The sequence below is a fragment of the Petaurus breviceps genome, unplaced genomic scaffold (genome assembly GCF_028583685.1).
Source record: "Petaurus breviceps papuanus isolate PSGF00001 unplaced genomic scaffold, PetGlider_PUasm1.0 688, whole genome shotgun sequence".
In the NCBI taxonomy this organism is placed as follows: domain Eukaryota; kingdom Metazoa; phylum Chordata; class Mammalia; order Diprotodontia; family Petauridae; genus Petaurus; species Petaurus breviceps.
In genome coordinates this window covers 2,983,633-2,998,151 of record NW_027186457.1, presented here as the reverse complement: position 1 = coordinate 2,998,151, position 14,519 = coordinate 2,983,633, and the positions used below count along the sequence as shown (strand labels likewise).

General features: G+C 38.4%; 1 protein-coding gene across 3 annotated transcripts in view; it reads left to right on the top strand.

The window, feature by feature from the left end:
- EPHA4 (EPH receptor A4) overlaps positions 1-14,519 on the top strand; it is a 182,982-nt gene that overhangs the window by 133,830 nt on the left and 34,633 nt on the right. For all 3 annotated transcript variants that reach the window (XM_069104513.1, XM_069104511.1, XM_069104512.1), the window contains exons 6-9: positions 1,493-1,617; positions 2,620-2,779; positions 4,742-4,853; positions 13,482-13,540. In XM_069104513.1, coding sequence (XP_068960614.1) covers positions 1,493-1,617; positions 2,620-2,779; positions 4,742-4,853; positions 13,482-13,540 — 456 coding nt within the window. The remainder of the gene's footprint in view (positions 1-1,492; positions 1,618-2,619; positions 2,780-4,741; positions 4,854-13,481; positions 13,541-14,519) is intronic.

Genomic DNA, 14,519 nt, shown 5'->3' with positions numbered 1-14,519 from the left:
AGCTCTGGAGGCATCTCTAACAGAGATGCCAAGCTGTCAAACATTAAATCAAGGAGACGATCCCTGATGGCTTTGCTTCAGCTGGGGACTCCTTCTTTTGTTCCTCTGTGGTGTCTGCTGGTTGTTTTCATTCCCATCAGGAGAGCTGTCGGATACGGTCAAGCAGATTTGAGGCTTTTTTTTTTCTCCCATTCCATTTCCATATTGGGTGACAATTGTATTTATCTGTCTTACTTTATATTTGGAAGTTACCAGTGAGAGTGGGGGAGGAGGGACTGATGCAATTGCAATGCATTTGCTCCATTTTTTAGTTGGCTTTCATTTTGTCTATAAAATCCCATATATTTCTACAATTTGAGTGCAAAAATAAATAAATAATGAACAGACAAACAAACAAATAAATAAAAGTACAGAAAATACTTCAATTTAGGATGACCTCTAATCTCTGCTTCTACAGGACAGCTTTGTTAGATAAGATTAAAAATTTCATGAATGTGCCCTTTTATCCCAGGAGACCCCACATTTGTACCAGTTATTGTCAGCCATGGCAGAGCTTGATAACAGCTGGCTAGAGATTTGACCACACAGTAGCAACACAACAGAAATTGGGCAGGCTGGCTCATAAATCTGTAGCAATCCGTTTCCTTAGTAGAGTACTGAATTTGTTTCTGTATGGGTCAAGGGAGGGAGGCATTGTCTGCTAGCCAACTTCCCTCCCCAGCCTTCCCCCAAACACACACACACACACACACACACACACACACACACACACACACACACACACACACACACACACTGAGAAACTGCTAGAAAATGCCATCTATGACCAGAGAAACTAATTATTGAATTGTTTGTATTTTTTCCTGATTTTACACTGTGCAAACTGTTAAGGGTGCTGTGTTTGGCATTTTAATTGAGATTGTTAAATTATACAAACTGTTTATACTACAGAATCATGTTTCCCTTTCCAGGGAATTGGATATATGAATTCTCTTCCCCCTATACTTTCATCCCCTTAAGAGAGCTATGAATTTTCTTTTCCATCTTTTTTTTCTAAATGAAGTTTAAGACTAATAAAATGCTACTCATTAGTATTTGGGAAGAAGGATGATCCAGTTTTATAGGGCTAAAAGAAGTTCTTCTAAAAGCTGTTGTGTTTTGCAAAAAGTCAGAAACAAGTCAGTATTCCGTAACTTTGGCCTTTTATGAGGGATTGGATATAGGCACTGTGTAACGTCATGAGCACTTTAGACCACCAAGCTCTGACTTCAGGGATCGTCTTTAGAGTAAAGACCAGGAAACCAGAACGCTTGTGAATTCTTTAAAAATAAGACTTCTTTTGTAAAATGGAATGGGGTAATGGAGTAGGGGTGAAGATGGTCTACATGTGTAAAAAAGAAAATAAAGAATAAAATTAACCCATCATGATCATTAATATTAAGGAATTGTTAAAATAAATTTTTTGCCTCTGTCTTTTAAATGTTTCTGGCAGCTCCATCTTCCATCGCTTTGATCCAAGCTAAAGAAATAACTAGATACAGCGTTGCATTGGCTTGGCTGGAACCTGATCGGCCAAATGGAGTCATCTTAGAATATGAAGTCAAATATTATGAAAAGGTACGATTTAAAAAGAGGAAGCCAGATTTTCTTCTGAATTAAGAGTAAGACTATCCCTAGATACTTGCATATTTTCAAGACTGAATATATTTGGCTTCCTCATGTTCCTGGTCAGTTATGAACTTCATATGCCCAAATAGTGACTCTGAATGATAGGAATACTATAATGCCTCCTGACAAAACTGTACATTTTTTTCTTAGGGTGGAGTGAGGGGTATTTACCATGTAAATCAGTGTCACTTAAGAACCTCAAGGCACTAGCCAAGACAATAATGTAAGAGTGAGACATATAAGACAGTAATAATAACATCTGTTTAAGTGCATAGCTTCTGTTCAGAATGATGGTATGAGTTTGATGGCTTTTAATAGAAAATAGAGGAGGGAAAATTACATTCTTCAGCCTCTCTAAGTTATAGAAAGACAATTTTTTTTTTTTACAAATAACTTGTCTCTCTTCAAGAAAAGAACTATGAAAAGAGCTATTTGCATGCAAGGTTGTCTAGAAAATGAACAATTACCTTCTCTTTCTCTTTTTTTAAAAAAAGATAATCGCTTATTTGCAGTCTATTAAAAGCAAAAAAGGACAGAAGATTTTTATTCAAACTAGATTACAACATTTTTTTTTTTGACACTTCCTAGCCAGAAAATACAAAGAAGACTTTGACAGGGTCCTTCATGTACTTATTTCTGTCGTGTATTGTTGAGGGGGGTGCCTACCCGTTTTCATTAAGTGTTATTGTCAAAAGAGATTATAATCAAAGATCTGGATGTTTACCTGGAGTTTTCAGCATTCTGTGTCAAAAGTGATCACTGATACCTAACTATCCCATGTCTTTTCTGTTTGGTTGAGAGCCAAGAAGAAAAAAATAGCACTTAGAAAAATGAAGTGCGTTTGAAACTAAAAAAAAAAAATGCAATCTACATATATTGTCAATCTCTAAACGAATTTGCTTTTGTTTTTAATCAGCTTCTCCTTTTCTTCAACCGTGCCTTTTCTTGTAGGATCAGAATGAACGCAGTTACAGGATTGTGAGGACAGCCTCCAGGAACACAGATATCAAAGGCCTGAATCCCTTGACTTCCTATGTATTCCATGTGAGAGCCCGAACAGCAGCAGGTTATGGAGACTTCAGTGAACCCTTTGAGGTCACAACTAACACAGGTAAGAGGAACGAAGGCCTGACCAGGAGCAGAATCCTTCTGAAACTTTGCTTGGAGTGATAAAAAATATTAGTGACAATAAGAAAAATCAGAGCTGACATTTGTGAGATGCATTCAAGTCTGCAGAGTGCTTTTCTCTACCTATGGAGTACAGATTAAGTCCTAGTAGTGATAATACTTTATACCTTGATAAATTCACATTTATAAACACTTTAAGGTCAGTAAAGGACCTTATAAGTATTATTTCATTTAAGCATTAACCTAAATATCAATAAAGTCACTCCAAGGAGACATCCAGGGATTGCTTTAAATAAGTCACTGTGGCTTGAAAATCTTGTTATTCACAAATTCTCTGATAAAGGTATTTGTTTCTAGACTTATACTATTCCCTTCCAGCTATACCATGCCTTACTTGGCCATCTAGACTTCTTGCTGTGTTCTGTACTTCATCATCTCCTAGAAATCCCTCACTCTGTTCCCAACACTTCTAGAATTCTCCCTAAAGCTGCCTTTGCCCCCCCCCCCCAATCAATCCAGTTTGAATTCTTATCTCTCCCTTAACGCCCAACACAAATGCCACCTCTTCCAAGAAGCCTTCTAGGATCAGGCAATAATTATTTAACCCTATTTTACTCCTCACAAAACACTTTTCTTGTACCTTTTGTGCATTTATGATGCATTATTTTATGTTACAGTTATTTAAGTATTTGTTATCTCTTCATACTATACTGTAGCTTACATTAGGGTGGGACCGTGGATTGACTAGGGACTTTCTTGATAGCTAGCAATGGTAGGTAAGATGAAATAAGAGTTCTTAAGGATAGGTACCCATGAGAGTGTTTACAGTATCTAAGGGGTGAATAGACAGGGAGAGATGGAAGGTAAGAGAGTGGTACAATAACAGTGGAAGTGGATCTTCTGGGTAAGCTGGCAGAGGACAGAATCAAGGGCAACCTTGCAGAGGTCTACCTTGTTTTTGTTCATTGGGCCATTTACCCAGAGCTTATAAAAGAAAGTACCACAAGAGAAATGCCCAGGCAAATCTGGACTATGAAGTCAGGGGAAGAGGTCTGCTGATTAGGGCAGGTTCTCTTTATAGGAAGTAGTATTCAGATCTCTTGTAGGCAGGGAGTATTTTGTCTTTTGAATTTGAAAGCCTGACTTTATTCCTTGTAGGTAATTGTTGAGTATTTATTGAGTCCACTGGGATATCATCAAGTATGGAAGTCAACATTGAGCATTCAATCACATGATCACAGAGCTAGGGCAAGATGGCAGAAGCTCTCTAGTCTAATCCCCTTTTTTTCCAGAGGAGGAAATTTCGGGCCTAAGGAGGTTAAGGCTCCAGGTCACACAGGTAGTAAATGACAGAGCCCAGATTTGAATCCAGATTCTCTCTCTCCAGAACCAGCCTTCTTTTCACTGGTCACACACAGCCTCTTTTGTTTTCAGCAATAAAGCTGGCCAGTAATGCAGGAGCTGATGATACAATCTTTTTGATACCAGATTCATAGGTGGAATGGGGCATTTAATCCAGGTGAAGAAAATTTTCAGGTGAGGAAATTAAGGTCCAGAGGTGAAGTGACTTACTCCAAGTCCCACAGGCAGTGTCTATTCTGGATTCATAGCAGTGGTCTCCTCTTTACCCCTTGGCCTGCTATTACGTGTTTCCCCTTGAGGCAAGAGTCTGAGTGGCTGCAGTTCTTAGCTAGATGGAGTTCCTCTCCGGGCTTTCTGAATAGGTCTCTATCTCATTAAAGCTGTCTGTAAGGAGGTGTTGAGGGAATGCTTAATGAAGAATAGAGAGAGGCCAGGACAGTTTCCCCACCCCTGGGCGAGGAGGATTCCAAACAGAAAGTTGTGGTGGAGGGAAAGGCCCTGTTGTCCCATTAGGGACCCCCTCACCTCACTGAAGTTGAACATATGGTGTCTTAGGGCAAACTCTCTTATGTTCTTTTTCCAGTGCCTTCCCGAATCATTGGAGACGGGACAAACTCCACTGTGCTCTTGGTGTCTGTTTCCGGCAGCGTGGTGCTGGTGGTCATTCTGATCGCAGCCTTTGTCATCAGCCGGAGGTAAGGATTTAAGCCTCAAGCCTGGGGCCCCTCCTCCTACTTTATAAGGGAACCTTTTGTCTCCAGCACACAAAGCTAACGTTCTTGGATTAGCATCATAAAAGGACATTTGCATTACAAGCTCCCTCCCTTGTCCCTTTGATCTTCTGTGGTTGGGGCCTCTGCCCTCCGAAGGCTGTGGTCAGATTTCTGGCAGCTCTTCCTGAAAAACTAATGACAGTAACAATGGCAAATGGTTACCTTGCTTCTGTTTGAAGACGGATGCTATAGTTGATGATGAATTTAATCAGTTATGCATATCACCTGCAATGATTCTATGTGACTTAAAGGAGGAAATTAAAAGTCAATCAATAATTAATCAAGAAACATTTATTAGTAGCCTTCTCTGTGCCAAGTATTATGTAAACCTGTAAAATAAACAAACAGATACATAATAATATCTTTTATTTATATGCAGCTCTTTAAAATTTGCAGAATCCATCCTTATCTCCTTTCAGACTCGGAACGACCCTCATACGTACTGGTCATAAAAGTGACATTAGCCGCATTTTACAGGTGTGGAATCAGCATCTCAGAGAAGATAAAGTGACTTGTCTGTGGTTACCCACAATTTTAAGAAATATCATTTTAGAGAGTTCTGCTTAGTGAATATTATCTTGCTCCATTGCCTAGAACAGTGGTATTTATTGAATATGTTGCTGAATGAGTGAGAAAAGGTATCAGGACAGTCTCCCAGAGGCAGGGTCAGAATTCCATGCTGCCTGAACTAGGCACATCCTGTTTTTACTGAATTCTGTAACATTGGCCTAATTTAGTCATTTGAGAATGATAGCAATGACTATTACTGAAATTTCTATAAATGTCTATATTTACAAAGCACTTTACATCCATTAATGTATTGGCTAAAAGGGTAGCTGGATGGCCAAGTGGATCGAATACCACCAGGTCACAAAGATTTAGACACTATAACAACTGAACAAATTTTTTACTGTAACTTGGGTTATTTAAGAAAGTTTTCTTCATTCTATCTGCAAATACCTGCATTGAGGTTAATTTTCTTTGATGAGTATATAATAAGATGTGCCTGAAAAGCAACCTGCCATGTTGGACCAAGCACTGGATTTAGAGTCAAAGGACCTGCATCCATGTCCTGACTGCTATTTACTAGTTTGTGACTTTAGGCTGTCATTTAGCCACACTTCCCCAAGTTTCTGCATCTGTAAAATGGGGATAAACTACCTGATTAAAAATTGTTTATAGATTAATTGATTATCATGAGCAAAGTACCATATAAAAGATAAAGATTTCATGTGAATCTTGATTCTGCTTTACTACTACCTGTGTGACTGCCCAAGTTTTCCTGTCTGAATCATAGTTTTTTCATCTGTAAAATGAAGGATTTATAACTACATAACCTTGAAGGTTCCCACTATCCTCTCTAGAGTTCTGTAAACCTAGGATTAAAATCTCTACCAAAAAAGGAATGCTATTTCACTACAGACATTGATCAGTCCCTTAAAACATTTCCCTTAGAAGAGACATTCTGAGAAGAGACATGCCTCATAAATGGTAGTTTACTGAGGCAGGGAATTTGGAGGCCTAGTTTATTTCTCATGGCATTTCTTTCTGAGAAGACTCAAGGTGACTCTGGCAGCTCAGATTTCAAGTGAGAACAAAGCATTATAATGTCTCAGTGCTGGGTAAGAAAATCATCTCATGAAAAGTAAGTCTAAACTCTTACCTTTTACAAGGCTTGAGTGACTGTCACTTTTCAAAAGTCAATAGTCACTAGTATTATCTAGCCCCTCTCTATCTTTCCAACTTTGCTCTTGATTTCTTTTCTTCTTATTCTTCTTCACTTTTAATTGTTTTTTTTTTTAAGCAGTGAAATCTATGTAATTATAAATAACTCACCCTTCATTGTAATAGCTTCTCTCTGAGGCTTGGCTTCTAGCTCAGGAGCTGGCCCAAAGAAAGGAAATCCGAACATATGAAAATGTAATGTGGGGAGACAGGTTTATTAAAAGCCATGGCTACAGAAAATAGCATCGTCAAGCTCGATGACTTAATTTCCTTTCCAGTTTTATTGATCACTTTATTATTTAAGGCAGGATTGATAGCTGGATGCATCGGATTTCTAATTATGAGTCGCCACCTTGGAGGATTGAGCGTGCTTGAGTTCCAGAGATGATTCCTGTCCCATCTCCCTCGTAAAAGAAAAAAAAAATGTCACTTCCCAAGGCTGATAAACACTGCTTGGTGATTGGCCCTCAATGGATCACTTTTTAGAAAATGAAATGTCAACCCCTTGCCCTCATATTGATTCTTCTTTAGTATTGGCCATAAAGCTGTCAAAGGAAAGGCTGCCTGGAGCCAGGTAGATGACAGGCTCACTGCGGCTACTGCACACTCAGCCGATTCTTCTCCCCACTGGCTGTCTATTTCTTTATCTCAGGCTGGTAGTGCTTACATTGGACAAGAACAGGTAAAGAAGAGACAGGTACCAGTGACAAAAGTCTAGCCTAGGCTTTTAGGGAGAGTAAAAATGAAAGGTGGTAAAGAGATGAGGAGACCTTTTGGAATCCGCCCCTTGGATGATGAGCCAGAGTTTGGCAGAGGCTCCTGGAAAGCAGCAGATGAAACAAAGCCAGGGAAATTAGAATGGCCTCCTCTGCTGATTGCCCCAATCCTTCTAAGTGCTCTGTTTCTTAGAAGCAGATTTTTAGAGCTGGAAGTTACTCTGGAGTCCAGCCCTCTCACTTTATAAGTGAGAACACTAAGGCTGAAGAGGGAAAGTTCTCAAGGTTATGGCACAACCAGAACTCGAATCCAGGTCCTCTAACTCCAAATCCAGTGTTTGACCCATCACAGCAGGCTGCCTTTCAGGTATACCTCCTTATATAAGAAAAGATCTAGTCTAACGCACACCGGGATGAGAATCCTCTTTACTACAGAATCACCACCAGCCTCACCACTGTCAGCAGAAGTAGTGTCTCATAGCTGACCCATTACCTTTTAAAAGCTTACAATATATTTTGCAATGTACTTTATTTCGTTTGAGCCTCAAAACAGTTTCATGAAGCTAGCTAGAGGGTGCAGTGTATAGAGGACCAAGTCTGAAGTTACAAACACTCATCTTCCTGAGTTCAGATCCACCTCAGACTCTTATTATCTCTGTGACTCTGGGCAAGTTAGTTAATCTTGTTTGCCTCAGTTTCCACATCTACAAAATAAGATGGAAAAGGAAATGGAATACACCATCAATATCTTTGCCAAGAAAACCCCAAATGGGGTCACAGAGAATTATAGACAACTGAAATGACTCAACCACAAAAGATACTCACACGTTAGGAAGATAAGAATCTGGATTCAGGTCTTCTTGGCATTAATTGCATAGTTCATCAATGTCCTACTTGATAGATGGACAGCCCAGCCTTTGTTTTAAAGAACTCTTACATGAAGGGGAGACCAAAACTTCCCTAGGGAGCTTATTCCATTTAAAAATTTTTTTATTTTAAATTTATTTATTTTTAGTTTTCCACAAAGATTTTGAGTTATAATTTTTTCTCTCCCCATCTTTCCCCTACCCCACCCCCAAAATAGCAAACCTACTGAATACCCCATTCCCCCAATCTGTTCTTATCCTCCCCCTTAACCCCCCTAACTTTCTAGTAGGGCAAGATGGGTTTCTATACCCCACATTTTTTTTTTTTTTGATCTCTCTAATGGTTAGGACATTTTTTCCTTACACCCAGCCTATATCCATATATCTTTGCATTCACCACCCTTTGCTCCTAGCTGTCTTATGGGACCTGGCAGGACACTTCTGATTGCTTTATTATATGCAGAAACAGACTTGTGTCTCTTTGACTGCCACTGTATTGTCTCTTCTCCGGCCTAAACATTCCCAGTTCCTTCATCTGGTAATTAGTTTACATGATCTCTAGGTCCATGGTACAGAACTAGGGCTTAATGAATGCTTGTGGATTGATTGATGGGTTGGTACTGTTTACTGTATCGTATTTGGACTCAGAGGACCTAGGTTTGAATCACAGTTCTGCTACTTACTTGACAAAGTCCCTTAATCTCTCTCTCGGCTTCATTTTCTTCATCTGAAAAATGGGAGAAACTGTAATACCAGAAGTCTTTTAGGGTTCCTTTTAGTTCCAAATCTATGATCATCTATGGGTACCTTAGTTCTTCCTCTGGATGCTCCGTCTTAAGTTAACATCTTAGCACATTTCTAGGCTCATAGTAAACACTTAATAAATGTTTAAAAATTCATTTCTCAAAATCAATGACAGAAACAGGTACCACACCAGGTTTCCCAAGCCCTAGTTGAATCTGAAATCGAATTAAAATCTAACAGTATAAGGTTTCAACAGTTGTGATAGCAAAGTTTCAGGGTGTTTTGAGGCCGCTCTCTCAAAGTCTCCAAATCTGGGCCTACTTTCCATATGAATTGCCGTTACCAGTAAAATGTACAGCCAAGTCAGACTTCAAAAATCTGCCTCTTGCTTTTGTTGAAGGTTAAGTTCCTCCATTGAGGATAAAACGACTCATGGGATGCTGGCCTGTTTCTATTCAGTCAGGTTCTTTCCTGGGTGCTCTGTTTGGCTCTTCTGGAAGATTATGTTCACAGAAGAATGAATAGTAACTTAAATTGGCACTGATGAAGTCGTGTAAACTCCTACAATGAAAGAGGGCATTCGGTGCCATCTGAACATTTCCACCCTGCTCCTTACCATTGTATTCCTGTAGGTCCATCACCTCCAAAAGTAGGAAACATTTGGTGCAAGGGCCACAGAGGATATGGAAAGGCCGAGACAAGAAGGATGGCTTTTATGAATCCTCATTGACAATACAGCCGAAGCTTGAGAGTGTCCCCTAGGAGCCATTCTGGTTATTAGATTGCTTTACTTTTTAATCTCTACTCCAGTTGAATAAATTACCTGCCTTTTACTAATTAGTTTTGGAACAGTGGACTATAGCAATCCACCCCTTCTCCTGGAGCATTGAAGTTAGTATCTTAATCAGATAAAGTCTAACTCTGGATTTGTCTATTTGTTTTCCTTTTGTCTGGCTTGGGAGTACTCCAGATGCCAACCAGAAGACACTGGTTGAGAAGGCTGTGCTTAGGAACCCATGCTGTTTTCTGAACAAAGCTGATTAAATACTTTTTTTTTCTTGGCAAATATTCCTTAGCCTATATAAGAAGGCCTTCATCATTCTTTCAGGCTCACCTGTAGCTTTCTTTCTTCTTGGACTCCTGCAATTTCTGAAAACTTTTGTGTGTCCTCTTTATTCTCTCTTCTCTCTCCTCTCCCCTTTTAATCAGCACCATGCAAATCCCTATAATTACCAAAGTCAAACTTCCCACAAAGGTTTCCTTCTGTCATTCAGGTGAAACAACCTCTGAATGTCAGGTCTTCTTAGGCTTGGGTGTTTCCCAGTGGCCCACTGACTGAATAATGAGCTTCCTAGGGGTTTTCTTTCCTGGACAATAACTGACCATAGTGTTCCTCTACCCTGAACCAAAGAGAAAAGGTCAACAGGTGACAAAGCTAGAATTGGAAGCAGGGCGTTTTAGTTTGGAAAGGTATTATTAAAAGTTAATAAGCTGCAATTAGTATTTGAACAATAATCCTTGTGTTTCTTTTTTTCTTCTTTTAATTTAACATGACCTTACTCTGTTCCCCCCTCCAAAGTCAGACCTAAAGATGTTTTTAATAATAAAAGTTTACCACTAACTCCAACTCACTTTCATTAATTTCCCTGTCTATATTTAAATATCCATCCCACTCATTTTATGAGGGAGTCAGGTATGGAACTTAAAATTAAATAGCATTGTCATTTATTGTTTTATTTTGTATTTATTATTATATTGCAATTATTATATTATATTGCAATTGCATTTCTCTTCTTACGTTGTATACTTTGGGGAACATGCTTGGTTTAGTGATGGCACTATTACCATCCTTTAACTAATACTACAGTTAAAGGATTGGCATTTTATTGCTAGATTTTGGTTTTTGTAACTAGAGAAGTATGATACTTCACTAAGCTAATTTACAGAAAGTCAAAATTAGGTAGAAAAGCAATCCCTCCTGAACTTTTTTTTTTCTTTTTGATGGAAAGCAGTTTAAATAAGTGTTTTAGCTCTAGAGTGGGTTTAAAGATATCCCTGTAGTTTCAGGTAATGATTTTAGCCATTCTAACATAAAAATCACATAGGCACTCATGGCTCTGTACATACAGCCACATGTTTGTTGGCATCCATAGTGATTTAATTTTTACCTGCTCTAAGTTCTATGTTTCAGAGTACATCAGGCTATTTAATCTCATTGATGAATCAATGGATTTTAAGAATCTGTGAATCCAATTGCAGTGACTTATGCTTAGAAAGTATAGCAGTGTTATATTTGTAAAACATTGGTGTCGGAAGTAACCTTAGAGTTTATCTGGCTTCAGTATATCTCTTTTCAAATAAAGCCAAGAAAGTCGAAGTCACTTATTTAAGGTCACATGGTAAGCTAGGAAACTGAGAAAAATAAAAAACTGAATGGACCTGACATCAGGAGACTCAGATTTTGGCCCTAGCTGTATTATTATCTAGCTGATGAACCCTGGGCAATTTATTTCACCTTTCTAGTCATCAATTTCCTAATTCAAAAAATGAAGGGATTTGTTTTCCCTAAAGATACATAATAGTGTGGGTCTGGATATTCAAAGAGTTGCTTTTAAAATTTTTTGTAACACAGATATGTACACTGACTCATAAGAGAAGAGGACTTTGTGAGTTTATGACCCAAACTCAATAAAATATGTGGGTCTATGGATTGAAAATAAAGGGAATTTTTAAAAAATCAATCCTGGAGTCCTAGATTTAGTCGTTCATATTTTCTTAGTCATAAATGATAATGTAGTTTACAGGATTCTTTCCCTCCTAACCAAGATGGCTCCCCACTTTCAACACCCCTAGCTAGCTAATTTATGGTCTGGGTATTTTGTAGAATCCTCTTACGAACACTCACCAGTGTTCTTTGACTTTTTACCAGTCAGCCAAATGACAAACCGTTCATAACAAAGGCATTTTATTTTACCTAAATAGCAAAGTAAATAAAGCAGTTTTATAAACCTTGAGCCTAATCTCTCACAAATACATATTGATTCAGTGAGCAGTGACCATTGATAGGAGTATATCCCCTGCGTGGAGGACATATATGGCTAACATACCCCCACAAAGGGGGGCTACACAGGGAGCACATGTGACCATTATACAAACATGAAGGAACAATTCATAGGGGCAGCTAGGGGGCGCAATGAATAGAACACTGGCCCTGGAGTCAGGAGGACCTGGGTTCGGATCCGCCCTCAGACACTTAACACAAAAAAACTAGCTGTATGACCTTGGGCAAGTCACTTAACCCCAATTACCCCCCCCCCAAAAGCAACAATAACAACAACAAAAACAAGGAACAATTCAAGCCTACAACGTAGTTAAGCTATAGATGCTTTCTGTTGATCTATTTTAGGTGATACACTCTCCTCAGAGCCGTGTGAATTCAATCTTTCCTCTCCTGGAAGCTTTGCAATTAGTAAGCCTTTCTCTTGGAAGGATGCATACCTCTTAGCTAGTTTTCCCTTGGTCAGGTTGTACCATAGCACCAAGACCTAAGTAGAAATCAGATTTGTCTTTAAAATTTTTCTTAAAACTGTTCTATTAACTGTTTCTCTTTTTCTGATTTTTTTTTTTGTTGTTGTTGAAATAAATTCTTTTTAAAGTGAAGTGACCTCTGCAATATCCTCAAGGAAACAAATTCACCTGTTACCTAACTTGTGGTCAGAAAACCTTTTTACATTTTAGAATTTATAACATCCTTTGGATGAGGGTAAATATCCCCAGGGCTCTACTTTCTCTAATAGAAAGAAAAGTGTTTACCTGACACTGTGGTAAGGAAAACAGTTAACCTCATCCTGGGAGTCTTTTTATTATATGCAAAATAGCAGTAGCTTTTCTGGGGAAAAAAATTCTGACAAACTATTCATTTCTATTTTCCAGCCTGGTCTCCATCTTTGATCTATAGTAACATCACTCATAAATGAATGAAAAAATAATAAAAAAATATTTACTATGTTTCAGTTACTCCACCCAGTGCTGAGGTTACAAATACAAAAAAGACAATCTTTGCCCTTGATTGCTTACTTGTGATATGGGAAGACAACTCATGTAAGGGAGTGTCCAGGGAGCAATGTTTTGGGGTTGGAAATTATAGAGATAGTGAATAGAGCTATAGGGGAATTGATTGACATGTCCTTTCCAGAAATAGTAATGTTGATCTGATTCCTGTTCCCTGAGCTACAGGGAATACTCAGTGGAATGGCATGAACATTATCACTGAGAAATAGAATGCTAGGTTTGGGTCCTAACTATAGAATGAAAAAGCAAGAGTTCCCTGCTTTAGGTGTTAATGATATGATCATCTGCCTCCCATTTTAAGCTTCATTAGGTAAGAACTTGCTTGGCTCATTCACACTATTATACTGTCTTTAGGCAAGGTATTGATTTCAAATTCTAATAGATCTGGATTTTATTTTATTTTGTTTGTTTGTTTTTTCCCCCAACAGACGGAGTAAATACAGTAAGGCAAAGCAGGAAGCAGATGAAGAGAAACATTTGAATCAAGGTAAAAAAAAAAAAGAAAAGAAAAAAATCTTTGAGGTTGAGTTTTTTGATCTCTTCTTGGAAGCTAGTATCATGTCCTTATGTTTAGAAAATGGTCTTCATCTGGAGGAGACCTATTTTGTGTTTTCCTTTCATGTAAACCATTCAAAATCATTCACTTTAGGAGAATCAGATCATAATAGCTGCATGAGATTTCTATTTTTTTTTAAGGGATAAAGGGTTTGAAGAGCAGGAAATTCCTTAAACTTTTCTTGATTTTTTCCCGCATTTTTTGCTTTCCAGTCTGAAAGGGCATTATACTTGTTAACTCCTCTTTTCAGCTGGGTGGCATGGATCTATTACTTCATTAATATAGATGCTATCTTGGGTGAGGCAGATCACCACTTCTTTAAGCTTTAGTTGGAGGGTTGTCTCTGAACAACACAACACCAATAACCATCACCTAATTGTGAACTTCTTGGAGACCAGCTTCTCCAAATTTCACAAGACTGCTATTCAGACACATAATCTGTTTAAGCCTGTGCAGGATGGCTTTCAGTCTTAATGGAACTTTCTAGAGCTTAGGGTCCACTGGTGCGACCTTCAAGAATTAAAGTCACCTCCCTGCCACAATGAGACAATTTATATGCAATTTAAAGAGGAAGACATTATCACCATCAATTCATTTTTGTGGAGCATCAGTTATAAAAAATGGCAAAGAGATATAGCACAAAGGTCTTCAATAAAGTCTTTACCACATCCCTCACCAATGCATGGATAGGACTCTGGGTTTTCATGGGTTATTTCAGTGGGGTGTTTGAATAGATCCTATCAGCCTGGAAAGGCTTTGAATATGGAACGTGGTATGAAGTACAATATATTTCTCTTTTCAGAGGACCAATATAGCTCATTTCAGAGATGCTAACTACCTAGTTGCCTATAGGGTTATGACTTCTTCTTCTTCTTCTTCTTCTTCTTCTTCTTCTTCTTCTTCTTCTTCT